At 45.9% G+C, this 21,027-nt stretch overlaps 1 protein-coding gene across 1 annotated transcript in view; it reads left to right on the forward strand.

Moving 5' to 3' along the window:
- MAP6 (microtubule associated protein 6) overlaps positions 1-18,396 on the forward strand; it is a 49,426-nt gene extending 31,030 nt beyond the window's left edge. The window contains exons 2-4 of the mRNA XM_026097948.2: positions 2,980-3,193; positions 4,551-4,747; positions 18,219-18,396. Coding sequence (XP_025953733.2) covers positions 2,980-3,193; positions 4,551-4,747; positions 18,219-18,288 — 481 coding nt within the window. The 3' untranslated portion in view covers positions 18,289-18,396. The remainder of the gene's footprint in view (positions 1-2,979; positions 3,194-4,550; positions 4,748-18,218) is intronic.
- The last annotated feature ends 2,631 nt before the right edge of the window (positions 18,397-21,027 follow it).

The raw sequence follows: 21,027 nt of genomic DNA on the forward strand, positions 1-21,027 counted from the left end.
ATAATGCCGCACGTAATGAGGTTGCTCGGCACTACGCTAACAAATATTGCTTCAAAGCTCACCTCCATATAAACGAGCATTTTATGAGCAGCGGAATGAACAAATCTTGATTTGTGTCCTCCGTCTTTAAAGTCCAGCCCCTGCACGTGCAGTACTCCAGGCTCCATCCTTTGTTGCTATTTGTTTGGCTGCCTAAATGATGGCTTGTGCTTATAACTTGACTCTGGTTTGCAGGTTGGCCTGTCAGCAATGTGGCTGGTGGGGCAGCTAGCTGTGGCCTAGAGTGATTAAAAAAATGTATTGTATCTGGCTTTCCCTTAGGTGAAGAACACCATTTGGTTGTTCCTCCTCTACCCAGTCGCTGATTTTGAGGGAGTGTGTTGGAAGTTTTACCTGCAACAAATCTGACTGAAAACAGCAAATGGGTTCAGAAGTTGCTAGGGAGGGATCCAAGTGACAGATAGGCATGGACAGAGAGAATAATTGCATAATCTTGTTTTCTTTGGAAAGCAGTTGAGAATATAGAGTCTACCTAAGGAACAAAACTGGATCCTAGGAAGATGCCTCCTGTCTTCTGACAAACTTGGGATGAGCTTTGAGTTTATCAGTATTATGTCCCAGTGAAAAAGCATATATTTGCATCTTTAATCCAGGTCTTTAAAGATATTTCCAATTCCTTTTTCTCAAGTCTTCATACAGAGGGGATATTTTAACGATGGACAGCAGAGAAATTTCTATGGAAGAATGGGTGACATTTGGTGAATAGCAACCAAGGGGACACAGATAAGCCTGTTCATGTATTGCCCATTCAGTGCAACACAGTCAGGAAGAATAGCATCCCTCAAACAGGCAGCATCCCTGGGTCCTTGACAGAATTATTTAAGCCCACAAAGGGCTGAATCGTAAATGAGGGGGAGGGAAATGAAGAAATATGGGGAAAAGGAAAAGTAGATGTAGCTGGGATCAACACGAAGGAAGGATAGAGAGATGGAGGTGGTATTCAGCTCACAGATTGAGATACCTACATCTGGATGTGTATGTGTGAGGGTCTTCGCGTAGGCTGTGTTCCCTTTAGGGGAGATCTAGTTGGTCAGCAGAGCCCAAAGAGCCATTCAGCTCACCGTAAAGCAGTCACCTGCTCTCTAGGCTCCACTGACCGTGTTGATTAGGTCTGCATTGAGTGCAGTGATGGGAGCATAATCACATGGCATAAAAAGTGAGAACTAAGTATAATTGTCTTGGTGTCTTGGGAGTACAGACACACCCAGGAGACTATTGCAACCAGCGGTTACCTCAAAAAAGACAGCTTTTCCATCACTTGTAGTGGGACTAGTAGGTGGACAAAATGTGGTACTAGATGGGCAGGGAGACTCACTGATCCTGCACATGAAGGGTGCAATTTATTACTGATCCCTGGGGACAGCAGCTGAACTTCTGCAGCCTGGCCTGCCTGTCCAAGTGGATCATCTGGTGACTAATGAAGTGTGCATGCCCAAACTGGAGCTTTCCTGAGCCTCTGGCTTTTGTCTGACTGCCTGTTTTCATAAAAGTAAAAACTGAGTGTCTTTGAGATCTTTGCCCTTTGTCAAATCTGACTGATACTCAATCAAGATGTTCAAAGCTATTACAAGAGGGAATTGGCTGGCAGATACATAGCACCCTCACAGGAGGTTCAATTCCCTAATAACCCAAGCTAAAAATGAGTAACACAACCCAAAGGTGGTTGGGTAAAACAAGGCAGGAGGGAGAGGGACTGCAGACCTCCCATTGCCTCCAAGGTCCCAAAATCCAGACAAGGGCGTTGTTCCCTGAGGAAAATTCATCCCTTTGCAAAGGTCTTGCATCAGCATTGTTAGGATAACTCCTGGCTTGCGTTGGAGTGTTTAGGATCTAAACTCCACCCAGGGCTATGTCTGAAAACGAGACAACCCGTCTAAGGTAGCAACACACATGGGGTTTCTTCTCCATTTCCATTCTCATCAAATAGAGGTTTTTTTCTCAGATGAATGGCAATTTTCAGTGAGGAAATGAAACATTTTGCTTCAAATCTAGAAATATGTTGGTTCTCTGTTGGGAGGAACTAAAAAAATCAAGCCTTGGATTCTGTGGATGGGAAGCCAAATGTGTCCATCAGGTGCCGAAAATCTTTAAAATATATCTTTTTCAAGAAGTCACTGCTCTGGACAAAAGAAAAGAAAGGTAGTGTCATTTTTTTTCAGTAACTCTGAAATTCACCATCAGCAGCTAATAAAGACAGACCATAGCTTGATACTTGATAAACACTGCGTTTCCCAGTCTGTTTGGGTTTAACTCTAAGACAGCTTTATTTTAAATTGTTCCTTTACAGAATTAACAAAGCTGTTGTGCATGATTTGGTGCATTAAAGGAGGAACGATATAATTCACTACTTACAGGCAAGGGTGGGGGGTGCCTATGGGGAATCTTGGCTCTTTGCATCTCCGAATCGCCCAGCTCACTTGCATACGAATAAGTTTGCTGTCAGGCATGTGCCTAGTGTTGAGCTATCAGGCGCCTACTGTGGAACATAAATTTCCTTTCTAAATATTCACTTCTACCCCTAATTGCGAGAGTCAGGAGCTGTGTGCAAGTAGTTTCAGCACTGAGGTGAAGCTGTACAGCCAAGAAAGGACCTATGCTTTCAAAAAGGCTTTATAACGACATCTGAGGCCAGCTTTTCAAAGGGTACCTGACCATTGACACAGAAGGAGAAGGCTGTCTGGTGCCCAGGACTGGCTGATTTTGATAGATTTCATTTGAACCTTTCTTAATGTGTTAGATGGTTTTGGATGAGGTCGAAAATAAGCTGTTGGCAGTCAGGGCTTTTTGTAAACCTGATTGGATAGAGACAAAAGCCCTTCCTATAAGACCTTGTTGACTAATGGGGGTGAGTTTCATTCCTGTATTGCCTCTACTCTCCTGTTGGTTTAATTCCTCAACTCTTTTTCTTTTTTTCTTCAGAAACGAGTTCAGACCTTGGATAGATGTCAAGCCTGTGAAAGCTATAAAAGCTAAGGCCCAGTACAAGCCGCCAGAGGAGAAAATGACCCACGAAACCAGTTACAGCGCTCAGTTCAAGGGGGAAACCAGTAAGCCTGCTCCAGCCGATAACAAATTCCTGGAACGCAGAAGGATACGCACTCTCTACAGCGAACCCTACAAAGAACCTCCAAAGGTGAGAAACGCAGGGCAAGGAAACGAGGGCCACATCATGGGATCCCTCCTTGTGGTGGGATGTGTCTAAGGCAAAAAGGCTGGGCTGAACACTGCCTGCTTTCATTTCCCTTACGTGCTATCTTCATTGCCAACCAGTGGGCACATCTAGGGATGCACCTTGGAGATGGACTTTAGTACAGGTTGATGTACTTTGGAGTGCCCTACATCAAACTGTCAACAGGTGAGGGTAGGGCCCACATTAAGAGGGGTTTTTGCGTCGTCATTTCCCAGGTCATTTTTCTAGACTGCTATCTCTTTACAACTCCAAAAGTATACACCTCCCATATCATTACACTTTATCCCAGGAACAACATGGTGAGAACCATATCTTCATCTGCAGTTAATTCAGAGAGCTCCACAGGTTTTGGCAGTAAGCTCTTTTGGCTTTGATTAAATGGACATGTGTCAAGAATGGCCTGGACTGAAATCTCTACTAGCCTTGTTTTCTAGGAGCAGCTGAGGATCTGCATCTAAATGGAGCCAGTCTGTGCAGTTTTTGAACTTAGGACCTTCAGCTTTCCTAGAGTTTGTAACTGCTTAGATTTGTGAAGTCTCAGAGGGATGGGAGGGCCGGCAGGGAGGAGCTGAAGGCTTCTTTTCTGCCTAAAGCAGTCCTCTATTTTGGGGGCTACAGAAACAGGTGGATGCAAGACACCATTCTGGACTTTCCTCAGGTGCCACTCAGTGTCCTGGGCCTCAGCTATCCCCAAGTAATTTTCCTCCATTGTAGCCATCCATTAAGGAAGAGCAGGCTGAGGAGTCATGTCCTACAAGAAGGAGGGGGATTTGTACCAGCCTCTTTGTCCTGAGCATCATTTCTCAGCTTTTAATCCAGAGAGATACAATCTCACTTGGGCTTGCAAAGCCCCTCCTGAAAGCAGAGAAAGATGGAGGAACTGATAAAATGTTATTTATCCTATTGTATCCTGGTCCCAAATCTGCATTCGGAGATGTTAGGACCAGAACAATTCACGCTATTTTATTTAAGCCCCTATAAGTGTGAGTCAGAGGCCAGCTTCTTACCAAGAGTATGCCTTAGGTTTCGATCTCAGCTGATGTACATGGGCATGGCTCTGCTGGCTTCAGGGGCACCGTGTCCATCACCACTGTGAAGGAGTTGGCCATTTGCAACTCAGCATGTACCCTCTGCTCCCTTCCCTTCATGGCAGAGCATAGCTAAGTAAAGAAGTAACATTCACTGGCTCTTGGATGATGATTCTGATCTAAATCCTATTTTCCACCTGTCCTTGTGTGTGTCTCTCTCTCTTTCTCTCTCTCTCTCCCTTTTGGTGTTTTGCCTGTTGCCCTCCATGCAGGTGGAAAAGCCTAGCGTAAAGCCTTCTAAACCAAAAAAGACCACAACAAGCCATAAACCCCTGAAAAAGGCCAAAGACAAGCAGATTGCATCTGGCCGGGCTGCCAAGAAAAAGAGCGCCGAGACCTCCAACACAGCAAAGCCAGAGGACAAGGAGAAAAGTAAAGAGATGAACAATAAACTGGCTGAGGCAAAAGAGTAAATGTCACTGCACTTTCCTTTCTTTCTCTTTTATTTTCCTTTTCTTTCTTTCTTTCTTTCCTTCCTTTTTTTTTTCTTTGATTAAATAAAGGCCACAAAATTAATTAGAGGCTTCTAATCTGCTTTTTGTTCTGACTGTATTAGAAGCTTTTCTGTTTTATTTCCAAGGAGGATTAGGAAATCCTTTTTTCTGAGGTCAGGTTATTCTGCTTTGCCTGCACAACACAGCTCTACACAGAGTGAGGGGGATCGCAGAAGGGCGGTGGGAATGCACAGAAGAGGTCATAGGATACGGAGGTTTGGATTAACTGTGCGCTGTGAATGTGTTAAACAGCCCGTCCCTTTCCTTGGGCTTGATCCTCTGGTGCTTTGACGGCGTGGAATTGCCCGTCGATCCAAGGATGCCGGGGATGGGCTGTTTTCTCATCCTACGAGGCCCTTTTGGGGGTTGCCGTGTTCGGTCACCTCCCACTGGTGTCAGCAGGCCGAGGGAAAGGCTTCAGAGGCGGAAAGGATCAGAGGTTAATTCACAGTGCCGTGGATGTGCCATAAATCCACCAGCATCAGTGGTGTGATTGAGAGCAGAATTTCTCCTGGTGACACCAGTGGGAGTTTTGCTTCAGGAAGGGACATGGAATGAGATCCCATGTAAATAAAGATGTCGAGCCAAATCCTCTACAAGGGTAGCTCTATTCGCATCAGGGCAGCTTCACCCATCAGCATCACTCAAAGGCCTTGATTCCAGAATAATAAGGAGTGAAGGAAGGCACAAGGACTTCCCAAGCATGCAGCAGGTCAGGCTAGGTTATCTGCAGGCTGTTCTTCCCTATTGTTTCCCCTAGGATATTCATCTTTTTAATTACTCCTGATTTGTTTTGAATCTTGGTCTTTTTTCTTCACTTCTGGGGTGCCAGTAGGCAAGAGTGTGCAACAAGAGCTAGATTTCAGAAGGAGCTTCAGTTTGCAGATGTTGCCTTCCAGGGGGTAGAAGGAGGTGAGCCACCAGGGTTGGCTAGAGTTGTCAGCCCCCGTTGTTTCGATTCCAAAGCTTTGGAGTTCATATTGGTTCATAAGCATGGTAACGGGGCCATAAACCAGTTGTCGGGATCCCCAGACTCCCATTCAGGCAAGATCTCAGGGTTTCAACGCTATTTACTGTGCTCTACGAAATCCCCATGTTCAGCAAGATCATTTTGGAGGCTGTATTTGAAGGCTGTAAATGGAGAGGAACCATTTGTCAGCGAGTATAACTGGCCCAAAACCCATACATGATGGGATTGGGCAGATTTCCATGAGCTGACAGGCCAGGCTGGCGTGCACACTTCAGAATTTGGCTCATTGATTCAATGGGAGCTGGGAGAGTTACGGTCCCAAACCAAAATTAGGTGCCCAGCTCTTGGATCTAGACCTAAATATATCAGGTTAGTCCTGGTCTGACCAAACCGAGCTGTTAAACTCTCCTGTGTTAATTGTGAAGATGCAGGGTCCTTCTTTATTAATATTTCTGTCCCAACACACTGTCCAGCTTGATTCTTTCAGAGAGCAGACAATTGGGAAGAACGAGAGAGAGATGGGAAGTAGGGTAGGGAGGTGATGTAAGAGGAGAGTTTCAGAACTGTGTTGCCGTAGAGATGTTTGAATGAAGAATGTCTTGCTGCTAGGATATTTTAGAGATGTGGAACTATATAATAGAAAAGAGATGAGCTGGGAGGGTGAAGAGCCTTATTGTTGGAATCTCACCCCATTATAACTGGGTCTCTTGGAAACATAAATGAGTGCCGGACTATAAGGCTGAGAGAAAGTTTCCAAAGATGAGGAAAGCTCTGTGGTATACAGATAGTGACATTTGCTGGCCTTAGTAATGAATAAATGCCAAGTTCAGTGTATTGTGTAATGTGTCCTGTTTGCCTTGCGCTAACAGCCTAAAGCTTTGAGTATAAGTAAGTGTAGTGTTCTGAATTCAGTGGTGTATTTCCAAGCTTAGCTGTGTTAGAACTGTGTGCTATGAGCTAGTCAGGTTGTGTATGTGGAAAATATATATTCATATATAGAAATATATATATTTAAACCTCCGATGTTTAGGAGGAAACCAGGGAAATCCTCCAGGAAGTAAAACTGTGGAAATCTTTGCGAATGTAATGCATTTTTGATGTGCATGCTCCATGGAGACGCTGACCTGTCCATAGTGACCATTGCTTTTCTGAGTGCTCAGAAGCCCCTGCAGCACTGCTTGAGTGCAAAGCTCAGCTCTGTCTCCAGAGTAGCTCAGCGAAAGGCTTGCGCTGAACTCGCAAAGGGGAATGCCACTCACAGCTCTTCCTGCCCCATTGCACAAGGGGTAACCGTCCAGAGAGACCTGAGCTTCCAAGCTGTGTGATTTCTTGGAATTTGGATGCTTCATCCATCTTCACATTCATCAGTAATGTCCTTTCTTATCTCAGGATATAGCAACAGCCAAGAAGATGACATGTCACAGCAGGTAGAAGATGTCAGGAAGGCACATAGACAGTTAACAATAGCCCAACACACCGATCTCAGTGTAGTGGAAGACCATGCAAAACCATTCTCCCAGTCGTTTTTGGCCCTAAGCTTTGCATTCTAAGAAACAGTGCACTTAACACCGTATCGCCTTGAGTTCAATGGGAATTTAGCCCTTGACTTCAGTGGGAACCAAATTTGGCCCAAGCAATGTCAGTAGGAGCCATGCTCAGACCACCTGCTCTAGGCATCTCAGCAACTCCGGATCAACCAGCCACTATCCACAGCTGCAGGATTGCTTCTTCTCAAAGGAGAGCATCCATCAGGGTGTTTGAATCAGCCACACACAGTGAGTGGTCAGAATATGGCCTTATATGTCCTTAATACATCAAATTTTAGATGGCATCTAACTACAAAGCTAGATATGGAGTGCTAGCCAGTGGTTTAAGCTCCCACTTCAGTGGGAAGAGAGAGGAACCTCCTAAGGACCATTTATCTACCTGTTTTTAGACACTACCCTTAGGATGGGATGAACATTCCTTGGAAGGTTTCACTTTCTTCAGAGAGAACCTAGGAGACTGGCAGGATCTGGAGGCCTCCCTCCTACATAGCCAAAGTCAAGGGAAATAAATTCTGGCCTTTGCTCCATGTGAGCCGTGCCCTTGGCCTATATCTAAGTGCACATTTTAGCCTTGCATTTAATGCCAGGAACAGCTGTAGAGTCAGGCCTTAGGGTGAAATCCTGCATTGCTGTATGTTCCACAGACTTTATGCCCACCCAACCCACTCAGGTTATCAGAAAGGAGACAAAAATCTCTGCTGTTTCAAGTTCACTTTGGACTCTGAGCTTGTCAATCCCATTGGGAAAGAGTGCTCTGCTGTTCTGTGTTTTCAGCTACCACAGTGCTGATTCTGTTTCACCGCAAACTTGTAACATGTTTTGCTTTCCTTGTAAAAAGAAAAAGAATGATGTTTTGCTTTTTACCCTGTCAAAGTTCCTATGCTGTCAATTGCTTGCTTTCTCATTTTCACTGTATTGTATTGTTACTCCTTTCTGCAAAATGGTGCTAATTGCTTACTGAGCTCCTATTTTCTGACTGCTTTGCACACCGATCACCTGCTTCCTCATTTGCAATGCGTCTGTTGTAAATACATGGCTCCCATGAATTCCACAAACTCTTGCCTCTTGGAGGCAGATAGGAAGTGTCTAATTAATATTTTGTGGCCTGGGTTTGGTTGCATATCACAGATTGTCTCTTGTAATGTGTTAAGCACACCTCCTCGTGGTGCTTTTTCATTCTTGCTGTTCGTATGAGAATGACACACACCCACACATACACACACGCACACACACACACACACACACACACAGATTAATGTATAGCCAATTGATTGTGACGTGCTTGTGATCTTTGCTTGCTCAAAGGGTTTTTTTTCCAATGATAAATAAATGCTAAAGACGAATACCACCTCCTTGATCTTGTTTTCTCGATAAGAAGCATATTTAAGTGAAAAAAATACCCTTCCAAGTGTAATCAGATTTGTGTTGCTAGAGCCGCCAGTTCCATGCCTACCATAGGGACAACTGAGCTGTCACAGTCTGACTACCTTTAGATGGCTGCTCACCTAAGACTAGCCTGACGTGAGAGCTAAGCCTTTGCAAATGTGAAGATGGACAGTGAAGTCATGTGAGCGGAGCAGGTAGTTTGATTTTATTTTCTATATACGATGTGTTGAGCAGAGGGTTCGTGCGGTGAGTTCCCTGCATGCAGGCTGCTGCTGAACCAGCTTCTGCACCTTGCTAGTGTCCACGTTGCACTTGATCAGGGAGCAGAAACTGGGCCCCGTGAAGAGCTGGAAGGAGGCAAGGTGCTGTGGCCCGAGGTGGTTTAGTTACACTCCCTGTCCCAATTACCTACAGCTTTTGCTTTTAACCAAAACCACCTTAAAGGCCCATTAGGGGTCACGAGACTCTAAATCCTCCCTGAAAAGAGGTGACAAACGCTTGGGTTGACTATTTTCATCGTAGAGCAAGCCTAGCCACCTTTGAACAAGCACTTGGAGTCTTTGTGTGGCAGTGTCTGTGGAAGTGGAAAGCACTGATTTATATATTAATGAAAATGTTTGCTATCTGGAGAAAATGATGGCTGAGAAGAAAGCAGGGCTGAGGGTACAATTTGGTTTCAAATGGTGAACCATAATCTTAGTTTGGTCTCTTTTTTGTTTTACCCAGCTTGTAAGCTCCTACCTTCAATTGTTATTTTTAATTATGTTTTCTCTTTTAATGAGTATTCCAATAACATCCCCACCAAGTCCTTATCTGGAAAAAAAACTGTCTGTCTTTGGGTTATATCTTTTAATTTCTCCTCCAGCATAGCTCTGTTGACTTCCATGTGGCATTAACCTTTTTTTGCCTTATTGTTTCTGGGTGCTATTTCTCATCCCTGCCTGAATTTATTATTAATCATCCACTTTCTGAATTTATTCCATCTACGACTACATGCCAATAACAGTGCTGCATCCTGACAGCCTGCCATATCACTCTGCCTTCTCTGTCCCTTCCCCACCAGCTTCATCCATCCATACGCCACTCATAACAACTGTACAAGTTTTAAAATGTTTTAGCTGAGCTATAGGTCCTGGGATTTGTCTTTTGACCCATCCGTAGCTGGTATTGGAGAAAATGTTCATTGTTAAAAGACTGGGCATAGATTGGGCTTATCTGTGAGAATCCACACTGGCCAAGAAAATGTTTCCCACAAGGACACAAAGGTACCAGGTCTTTTCCATAGTTCAGCATGGACATGTGCTCCACCTGGTCCCACCCAGCTGCTCACCCTCAGCGCTGGAAAACATGCCATTGCGTACTATTGCTCTTTGAACCGGCTCTAAATTGCAAAGCCTAAACACCCAGAGGGACAAGATGCATTTCTAAGAGACAGTAGAGCCTAACGGGTTGATTACAGTCTTAGGATCCTGGGCTCCCTGCTCTTTAACCGTCACTGCACAAATCCTCTTCTATGACTCTATAATCTCAGCCAAGTCATCTGTGACTGGCAGTGCCCGCCCAATTCCAAGGGCTGTTGTGACAATGATGTCTGTACAAAGCGCTGAAGGTGAGTTACTAAAAATGAAAGGGTTTGTTTTATAAGAGCACTTAGTGTGGAGGAGCTGGCTGGATTAACAATAGTCTTAATGTTCACTGTTATCGTCTGGGTGAGGGGAAAAAGGAGAGAGAGAAAATACTGAAATGTTGAAGTTAAAGTGTTGAGTCTGCTTCTTGCACTCCTAGTAACTGAGCATCTGAGCATGACTTTGCATAGGTGTTGCCTTGACCACATAGACTGTGAGCAGACAGATGATGGGTGGCTTGCAGGTTTCCGATTTTAATCAATTGTTTTCAAATGCATTGTTTGCTGAGGGCTTCAGCACTCATACCCTGGAGAATTGTGCATGGGTGGATGAAGAGGTTCATGCCTGATGCTCTCCATCCCTCCTTTTGTGGGAAGTTATCATTCCCTGCATCAGATGGGAACTCGGAGCCAGGCAGTGCTGAATGTCCCAGCTTAAGCAGCTTGGGCATTGGACTGAGATTTACCTTTTGGCACTTCCAAATCTCCGAGCTTCCTTTGAAAACCTCAGTTACCATTATTACATCCCTGACTGGTAAACCAAGATGCAAGGATGTGCAGGGACATTTCAGTCAGCTGATGTGTCAGCCCTTATCATATGAATGCAGCCTCTTGCATCACGATATCCTTTGGACTTAGAATTTATTTAGGGATGTGCCAATGCAGGAGAGAAAGGGACTTTCTAGGAAGATGCCTCTGCTGGTACCTCCCAGCATCCTAGGAATAACCGCTACCCCCAGCAACAGCTGCAACATGAAATAATGAAGAGGATCTGTATGGGAAGAAGAAAAATTTCCCTAGTGTGAATGTGAAGACGTGGCCATGTTCAGCACTAAGAACAACTCACTTTTGTGTTGCAAAATATTGCAATTTTCAGACATCGACTTCAACTCTCCCCATTTCCAGCAGTGTCTTGGTAAGTCTGATTCTGTTGGGGATTTAGCAGCTACTTTTATTTGTCCTTATTTATGTGAGCCTTCTGGGTTGGGAGCAATTCCACTAATACAACTGGGTCTACTCAAAAGCCCAGATGTCTGCAATGAGGAGTAACACAGCTCTGAGTACTTCAGGATGGGTGGTTTATCATGAGCTATGGAGATTGCTTGTAAACAGTCTTAATTTCTGTTGCAGGATGCCTTGGAAACAGCTCCCTAATCATGACCATCAGTGTGGAGGAGATGTGAGCCCAAGCGTACAAGAAAAGCCTGCTAATGGATTGAAGAGATCGTTATGCATTCTAGATGCCAGCTTCCCTGCAGGGAGCCTGCTGCGCAAAGCCAACAGCAAAGACCAGACACCAGCAAATGATGGCTAAGGATTAGTGACAGATATCAGGGATGTGTCAGTGCACTGACAAGTAATGACCGTTCCTTCAATGTCAACAGTTCAATGGTGTGAGAAATGGACAAGGAGAAACATTTCTGAAAAAACACTGTTGTCATCTGCCCACCTTCCATCCCACCCTAGTCCGAGCCTTGCTGAAACCTCAAGTCCCTGAGGAAAGCTGTTTCTTCACATATTTCCCTTGAGTAGCCTGAGACCTACATGTCCTGCCTGGCTTTTTCATCAGGAGGAGCATTGCCTGGGTGGCCATGTGCTGCTCCTACTTCCTTTTAGACAGTGTCTCAGCCGTGGGTGAGTATATAGCTGGGGTCAGCAAGCAGCTCTCAACAGGGGTGGCTGTAGAGAGAAATGGCCTGGTGCAGGTAGCTAAATGCAGGGCATTGCACTGAGGAACGGGGTCTTCTTCCTGCTGTCACATAGCAGGAGGAGATGGGCCTGGAGCCTGGGTCACAGGAGAGGGTGAGGACTATATGCTCCATGGCACATGGTAGAGGGGAGCTCACAGCACAGTGCTTGGGACAGGCTGGTGTGTCCTAGTCTGTTAACAGCACCCAGGAATGGTGGTCAGTGTTGGGACCTGATCATCCAGACCAGGAAATTCTCAGGTCAGTGCAGGCCATGGGACTGAACTGCTCCCTGCCTGGTTCAGGAATTATCACCCAACTGAGGACCATTCCCAAGGGCAGTTTATCTGTGGCCACCTTGTTTTGAGCTAAGAGATCTTAGGGATATGACGCAGCAGGCATCCACCACAGGCATATTTAATTTACTAAACAGAGCTTTGGAGTTCAGGGCTGGAGAACCAAACTGGCCCTGCTGCCTCTGCCTCCTACCCCGTCCCCAGGTCCCATCACTGATCTGACCTTTCTGTCCATGTCGGCTCCTTCCCACATGTCCCTGTGGGTTCACTGCAAAACGCAAGGGCTGCCCTCACTGCCCCACCAGCTCGCCCATCTCCACCTGCCACACTGCTCTTCCTTTTGGCCTTCCAAACCATTCATTTTCCTTCCATCTTCCCTGTCAGTTTTCAAGTGTCTGTCCCGTAGCCCCTTTCCCAACCATTTGCTTTCTCCCCCCTCCTCCCCCTTTATCACCTTTTCCTTCAGAGTCATCCTAAAAAGCCAGTTCTACCAGGAATCTTCTCTTTCCCATCATCCCCGAGTTGCTGTCTCATGTCAGGTCCTGTCTCTCTTGGACTGTAAGCCTTTTCTTTGCCTGTACTGTGCTATAACACTCACTGTTTAGAATAAACAATATCTCACCTATCGACTGTTCTTTCTCTCTCTTTTCTTTGTATTGCTTCAGTAGCTGTGTCCTGTCTGCAAGTGCACTGTGTGTCTGTCCTCATTGCCAATTCAGCAGTTGGTCTTGCTGCCACAGCTCTATCTATAGTCTTTTGGGATGGCTCTGCTCTTGTTTTTGTTCCCCAGTACCCTTCTTTCTTTTTTACAGCCACAGAAACAAGCTTTATTGTCTAAGTAGGAGCTGAGCATATTCAGAGCTACACGACCTCCTGTCCTTTGCAATTCTGGTGCGTCTCATAAAAGGCTGGCCTTTCTCCAGCTTCATGCAGAGATGTCCTGGGCTGGCAAGTGGCTGAACAAATGCGGCAGCTGAGGAGAATGAAGGAGAAATCTTGTAGCCAAGAATGGAAGCAGATGATGTTAAAAGATCTGCATTTCCTAGTGCAATACAGAAAACATGGGCAGAAGTGTGTCAGTGGAAATCCAAGCAGATGCACCTCTGAGGGGAAAGCACAGAAGCTGGCTTAGCAGCAGGACACACTTCAGAGATGGATGCCCAGGAGACTTCTTCAAGTTGAGAAGGTGCCCTGAACATGTCCATCCCTTGCTAGGACTAGACCTGCCCATGGTCCTTTCATCCTGTGAGTACAGCAGGGCCTCAGTTCTGACTGACCAAGTCCCAGGTGGGTCCTTACTCCTTCCTGGCTCACTGTCAGCCATTCTCATCCTAATTTTTTGCTTGAAAGTGCTAGCTTGGTCTGTGTTGGTTGGTGCTATCAGTGTACATGGTGACCATGCTTCTTCCCAGCTGCTCCACAGTCATGTGGAAGTTACAGGCTGAGCTCAGTTTCTCCACCCTTACCGTGACCCTCGCTGCAGGTGGTGCGACACCACCCTGCCAGAAAGCAAAGGAGACTCCTTTCCATGCTGGATGAGCAGCTAAGGTCACATTGTTTTCGTGGGGCATTTGCAGAAGTTAGGTCTGGAGACAAAGCTAAGGCCAAATTGTGGCTGGCTGGTGGACAAGCCTGGGAGGAGGATCAAACAGGTCTCAATCCCTTGGGCTTCCTGCAGTGATACTGTGCCTGCCCTTGGGTGTGCAAGAGCAGACGGAAGAGAGGAAATGGGTGGGGAAGGCCAGTCCTCCTCAATGAGGAGCCTGGAGTTTTCTTTAAAGACAAGCGAGACCTGCTTCTGGGTTGTGCTTGACATCTCTGGGCTCTAATAATTTGAGTGTAGATACTGGAAAGAAGAGGTGGGAAAGAGGGTCACATAGTGTAGGTAAAGGCTTTCATCCCTTTCCATGTGTCACCACAACCTGCTCCCGCCTGCCATGCTTCCATGGTGCCTCCTCCTCCTCCGAACTCTTATTTTAGCTCTAGAACAACCTAAAATAACACCCCATATCTCGACTGCAGAGTGTTAAGGACTGAATAATATTTAAGACAAGATTCCTGTATGCCGCTGGTGTCCCTAGCTGACCTTGGAGGTGCCTTGAAGTCTTTTATCATCTAGCAAAGTCTTCTGAGTGCTTGTATATCTGCTGTTTGGCAGATGGGCAGTTTTTAGGTTCTGAAGTGCTGAGCTGCTTGTTGCTCATCTGAGGCCTAAATCGGGTCAGATTTCACCACCAAACTTTCTTCTCCTTAGGCCCTTGCTGGCCCCTAGCTGGTGCACATTTCCAGGACATATCCAACCTACGCAAGTGATAACAACCCCTCTGCTTGCTTAGATCCAGACCCAGGCTGAGAGCCTTCATTTGGCTGAGGGAGGCTGAAGCTTGCATTTGCCGGTCTCATGGGAATGCACTAATTCGTCACTTCTTTTTGGAAGACACAAGGCTAAGCTATAACGTACAGCTTTCACTGTTTAATGCTGGTGCCTTTTCCAAGGAATGTAACTGAGAATAGTTTTTGAGTATAATGTTAAGGCCATTTACCAGGGCAAAGAAGACTTGTATTTCTGTCTCTATTATCACAGAAAGCAAACTTTGGTGCACAAAGGGCAATAATACATTCAGAAGAGAGAAGTGACTCAACATATCCTATAACTTAATTGTTAAAGCATTTGCCAAGAAATGGATGAATTCATATCTTCTGAGGAATGTGAACTTGCCATTGTCCTTCTGGGTGATTGTCATCACTGTGAAGGTCACTTCCCCCAAGGAGGAGAGCCGTGTCCTCACTGGAATTTTATGGAAAAGAAAGGACAGATTTCTTGTGTTTCTTTGTGAAAAATGGTCTTTTGGTGCTGAACTTCAAAGCTAAGGAGCCTATCCAGGGCTGGGTTGCTTTTCCTGAGCCACCAGAAGATTCCTGCTGCTTCTAGTTGCTCTTGAAGGCAACTTTTTATTTTCCTTACACCAGAAGTTGGCTCTGTCTATTCTGATTCATAGCAGCTCCCAAACAGTTAAACTGCTTTGAATGAAGGTAATTTTGCACAGAAGGGTAAATATTATCAGCCATGTTTTGATATGAGGCTGCCAGCAAACAGAGTCCTAAATCCACAGAGGAACTGGGATCAGAGACGAGCAGGTCCTGGGCATCTGTGAGGAACAGGGTAAACACTGCTAAGGCCCATTGCCATCAGAGGCAAGTTTAGACCTCAAGTCACAGGACCACAATCCTGGTGCAGGGAGTCACCCATAAGCACTAGTCTGAGCTGGTTGGAGTATGCACTGGGATCAGCAGTGTGCTCCCTGCTTTTGCACCAAGACGAGAGAAGAGGAGGCTGTGTTTCATGTGCTTACGATGCACAGAGCATCAGCCAGTCATTTCGAGACGCCAGATGCTGTCTGTGAAAAACAAACCCCTGCTGAATTTTTTATCATGACTCTTTCTGCAATCCTCTCTCAGCTGTAACCTGAGTAATGATCTGTCACCTCCAATCCATCCATTCTCCGTTTTTCACCTTGTCACGCCATGTAATTAACCTCTCCTACACACAAGTTGAGACCTGCGTTTCATCAAGTCAATGATTTGCCACCGACAGTCTTTTTGAGTGCAAAGATCTACAAATTCACTCCTTGCTTGACTAAGACAACAATTTGTGAATGCTGCTACTTATGCGCTAAGACTTGTTATGCTTCAGGATCCAACTTTCCTTTCAATCCTCTGATTGCCCTGGCAATAGATGCTGCATCCTCCCACCTCCCTTCTCGCAGTGCTGCTGTGTGCAGGCAGACCTTTCTGGGCAGCTCTGGCGGGGGACAGCTGGGGCTGGTCCTTTCCTGGTGAGAGGCTGTGCAATGCTGCTTTGTCCCTAGGTTCCAATTTCAGGGGGAAATAATGTAATTACCTCCCTCCCACCCCCTCCAGTTTAAAAGAGGTTCTGAATGAGCTTTACTGGGAAGGACAATCACACAATTATCTTTACCCCGGTCTCTCCTGAAATGCAAACAAAGAAGAAGCCAGGGGATGGGGGTGGCACACAGCTTCTTTCTCCTCCAAGAGGCTGGCTCATAGCCAGCCTGCGTTACGTGGCTGGAAGATGCGCACACTCATAAGAAAAGAGCCTGTATGTATCCACCATACAAATATGCACCAGCTTTCATGGCTGTCTCAACAGTGACATACTGCACTGAGGCTGCTGAAAAGGGTTAATTCCCCTGATGATTTTAGCAGGGGCTAAGGGAAATGTTGGTGAAGGGCAATTTCAAAGAGTTTGTGTTGCTCTGGGGAGAAAAGACTTTGGCTTTCAAGCTCAATATTCTGAGATGCAGAGCAGCAGCAAGAGCAGGATTGGACACCAAGCTCAGAGAACTGCTGGAATTAGTCTGGTCTTGACCTGCCTACAGCTTGGGAGCATCACGTCCACACTGTGCCCAGGAAGACCTGAGTACCCCGTAGGTACTGCATCATCCCTTACTAGATATGGAGGCCTGCTTGGAGAGTGCATGTAGCCTTGGGCATGTCTCTGCTGGTGAGGACATGCAGGCATCTCCAGCCCTCTCCAGAGACCACTATAAGCATGAAGGGCAGGAAGAGGGTGAGTATTTGAGCAAAAGTGGTCCTGCCATGGCTCTCCACACTGTCCTGTCCCACGAGCCTTTCAACAAGGAAGGTTAATCTCACATGTCTGGGTTGCCCTTGTTTTACGAGCCAGGGAAATGGTAACTTGCATCTGTTCTCCTGGTCAGGCTGACTGTTCTTTCCTCCTGTCCTTTAAGCTCTGAGCTGGAATCATTCCTGACATAAAGCCAAGGCCAGGCTGGGGGAGGAAAGTTATCTCCACAGCCCCTTAATGCAACTGCCATACAAAACTGCCGTTTCAAAGCTGAGCAGGTTTCTCTTGCCTCTCCATCTGCTTTCTGCAGCCTTACAGATCCCTCTCCATCCATCACACTTTTCTCCTCAGCCCTGGAGATCTTCCTTCTCTATCTTCTGATGAAGGTGGATTCCTTCACAACCCACAGACCTTTCCTTCATGGTCTCTGCTGCTCTCCGACAAGATCCATCCTTCTCTCCAGCACTCATCCAGAGATCCTCCTAAGAGCACCCACCCTAACTCCAGGGCTCTGTCCTCTTGTGCTCCCACCCAAGCCTAAGCCAGATCTCCTCTACAGGAGTTGTAGTTTCCCTGTAGCGTGTGAAGCTAGATCCTCAGCGATTGAAATGTGGTGCTTACACTGATGCACGTCTGCTTGTTTGCCCTGGGAAGAGAACTAGCCCCAGAGCTGATCCCAACAGGGATCCAGTGCTTTGGTTCCACCATCACCTCCTGGTGTCCCCTGGGGACACTGAGCAGGAGGGGTGCTCTCGAGTGAGACCTCAGCATGTGTTAGCTGGGCTCTCTGTCCTCTCGGTTGCTTTAATAGGCACCGGGCACTTCCTGAGCAGCAGGACGCAGCTCTCCTGGGTTGTAGGGCATTGACCACCTGCCTTGAGGGAAACAAACTGCTTCTTTTTGAGACAATTTTACAGCGAGGTGCTCTTTCGATGCAGGTTATAATCAATTGGCAAGCATTTTTCATAGCTGACCAGTGGGCCTGATCCTGGTCCCGGATGAACGAGGGACTGAGGAAAAAGCCAAGAGCTTCAGCTCTGTGGACTTCAGCCCCACGGCTTCCATGGGTTTTGGACTAGTTCCTCATGGGGACCAGAACCAGGCTCACTGACCATCCTGAGAACATACCAACATGTATGGGCTGCATGGGGAGCGTTCCACAGAGCGTGCCACGGGGCAAATTCCAGCTCGGGAGATGCATTTTGCTGTCTTGCGCCAGCTGATTGCTCTAACAGCTTTGCAATAATGCTCTTTCTCTGCTTACAGAACCCCTGAGAAAACCACTGGTGCTACAGACCAAGAACCGAGTACCTTAGAGCAGGACCAGCGCACATGAAGTCGAGCATTTTCTTCTGAGTGGTGGTTGGAACAAACGTATAGTCTGCATGAAATGTGTATCGTCTGGCTGGCATACAATAAAGCTGATGATCAGAGTTGAACAATATTTTCTCTTGTCTCAAGCACTGAGAAAGTTATTGTCACCAGGATCTGTATGATGCAGTTAGCATGACTGTGCCTTGATTTATATTCAGTAAAGTCAGACAAAGAAAATGGGTCCAATTCTCCCTTTTATTCATAGCTGTGAAACGCCACCAATTTCAATGGTCTCTCTCATGTGCTCTGGCAACAGGGAGATCAGATTCATGTCCATAACTCATGGAAGTATCATATTGGATTTCATAGCTTATCCTGGATGCCTAACTGATAGGATCAGCAGCTCTTTTCAAAATCCTTGGAAGGTTTAAATGCACTATCTTAACCACCATCAGGAACACACATTTGGATATCACAAAGTTAAGCATGCCCTGTGCAATATTTGTCAAAGAAACTGATCTCCTTGTCTTCATATGGTAGCTAAGAGCACCTCAGGCATTTTTTCTGAGGCATTTAACAGTCAATTTTTTCTGCCACTTAAAGCAAATCCCAGGCAAGACACCAACACTTGCTGGAAAGTTAGTATTTCTCCTCCATATTTTTCAAAAATGTTTGGTTGAAAAATTGTAAAATACAAACTAGAAATGTCTCAGGAGACATGCAGCCAATTCATGGGATTAGTTAGTCTGATTGTTTTATACCATCCTCTTTTCTGGGGGAGGCTTCTTGTGTCCATACAACGTATGCAGCACATTATGGGAGATGTAGTCCAGCCCTACTCTCTGTTCCCTGTAGACGGACACAGGCATGAGGCATCCAGACTACAGTTCCAGCAAAGCACTAGCCCAGCACACTCCAATAAATATTTCTAGGTTTAGTTTGAAGTGTTGTAACACTTAGTGCAGAGATTTGCTCTACTTTCAGCAAATGCTAACGCTAAGCAGAAGGCTGCTTTTCTCTCCCAAATCGATTACACAAGGCAGCTCTTTACTGAGTTGGGGAGTGCTGGGCAGCTTCGATGGACCATAATGGTGGTGGGATCCAAAACTAGAGGGTCTGGTTTTCTGGATCTAGTTTACAAGGAAACTACCTTGGGTCTGGAGAAGTTCCAAGTATTTCAAAGTGAGAATGCAAGGCCATGGGTCTGATATATCCCCTCCTCCTATATATGTACTCCTCATATACATAGATTCCTGATATATACAGGTGAAAATCAAGAGTGATTCCAGCCATGGCTGGACCCATTTTAAAATGAGTGCATCTTTTAGAAGATTCAATCTCCTTCACTTGCAGAAACCCTTGATTACTGCCTCCATTTGTTATTCATATTGTACCATTGCTAAGGTGCCCTGTGATGGCCAGAATCCAAGGGGTGCTAGGAGCTGTACAGACACAGGACAAAAAAGCTGAGTCCCACCCAAAGGACCTTGAAGCCAAAGTAGGAACCAAAAAATCCCTCAAGCTTTTGGCGATTGCAATGTAGTGATTTCTCTCTGAAAATGGGAAGGCTGGAAAGAATCTCCTCTTCTTGTTAAAGGGATAAAATACAGTGCAATATTTGTAATGACAGAGTTTGTACAAGCCAAGAAGAAATTAGAACAAATCCAATCACTGAACCATTGCAAAGCACCCCCCAAGAAGATGTGAATTGTAACTAATGAAATATTCAATACAAAGGGAAGTAGATTATATGCCTGTGAATAATTGGACTGAGTGTGTGCCTAGCTTAGTAGCTAAAGGGTCCTTGTTACACACAATTAAGTAATTAACTTTTTTTTGTGTATAATTACCACAATTGCACAATTATTAGAGAGGAGCGCGGTCCAAAGCTCCAGAGCCAGACACTCGTGGCCTGCAGGAGTCTTGCTGCAGATTCTGGAGCTGCCCATGCCCTGGCGAAGTGTGGCCTCGCGGGCATCTGGCTGTTGCTTCTCTGATGTCTCAGGGCCAATGGCTTGTCTCTGAATCAGAGGCTCCCGAGGAAAAGATTCAGTCTGCCAAGGACCCCTTCTATAAGCACTTGTTCATAGCAACCCAGATATCCATAGGGGAAATAATAAGAAAAAAGGCTTGTTCTGCAGTAGATATCCATAGCACTACCCACATTCCTGAGCCACTCTGGATCAAGAAAACAGACTCCTGTCCAGTCTGCAGAGGAGCTGTGATATGGTTTTGGTCTGACAGCTTAGTTTGCTCTGCTTTGCACTGCTCTGCAGAGCCTTCTCCTCCCTTCAACTGGCACGAATGCACTTCTGGCTTCCAGGAGGGGTGTGCTGGCAGAAAACCCAATGCTATCGTTCACCAAAGCTCTGATTTGTTTTCTGCCTGTTCAGCCCCCCCAAACCAGCTCAGCACACGGTGAGAGGAGGAATAAGTGTCCTGGGCAGGAACAGAAGCGGGACCATGCATTTGGGCAGCTGCTAGCTCCTAGATTAGCTTAGCCATCTCATAAAAATCACACCCTAATAAAAGCGTCCAAGAAACTAGAAAGTGCAGTGCTCTGCATATTTTAAAAATGTATGCATTGCATATGGATCCAAAAACTAGAGTTGGAGTTTGGACGGACTAAAAGTACCTGTGAAATCAGACTGCAATTAAAACCGAGAGGAAATGTTTCCAAAATGGGAATGCAAAATTTCACAGAGATTGGTTTTGAAACAGCAGAGTGGATTTCCGCGCTGATCCAGATCAAAGCAGAAGA

The sequence above is a fragment of the Dromaius novaehollandiae genome, chromosome 1 (assembly GCF_036370855.1).
Source record: "Dromaius novaehollandiae isolate bDroNov1 chromosome 1, bDroNov1.hap1, whole genome shotgun sequence".
Classification (NCBI taxonomy): domain Eukaryota; kingdom Metazoa; phylum Chordata; class Aves; order Casuariiformes; family Dromaiidae; genus Dromaius; species Dromaius novaehollandiae.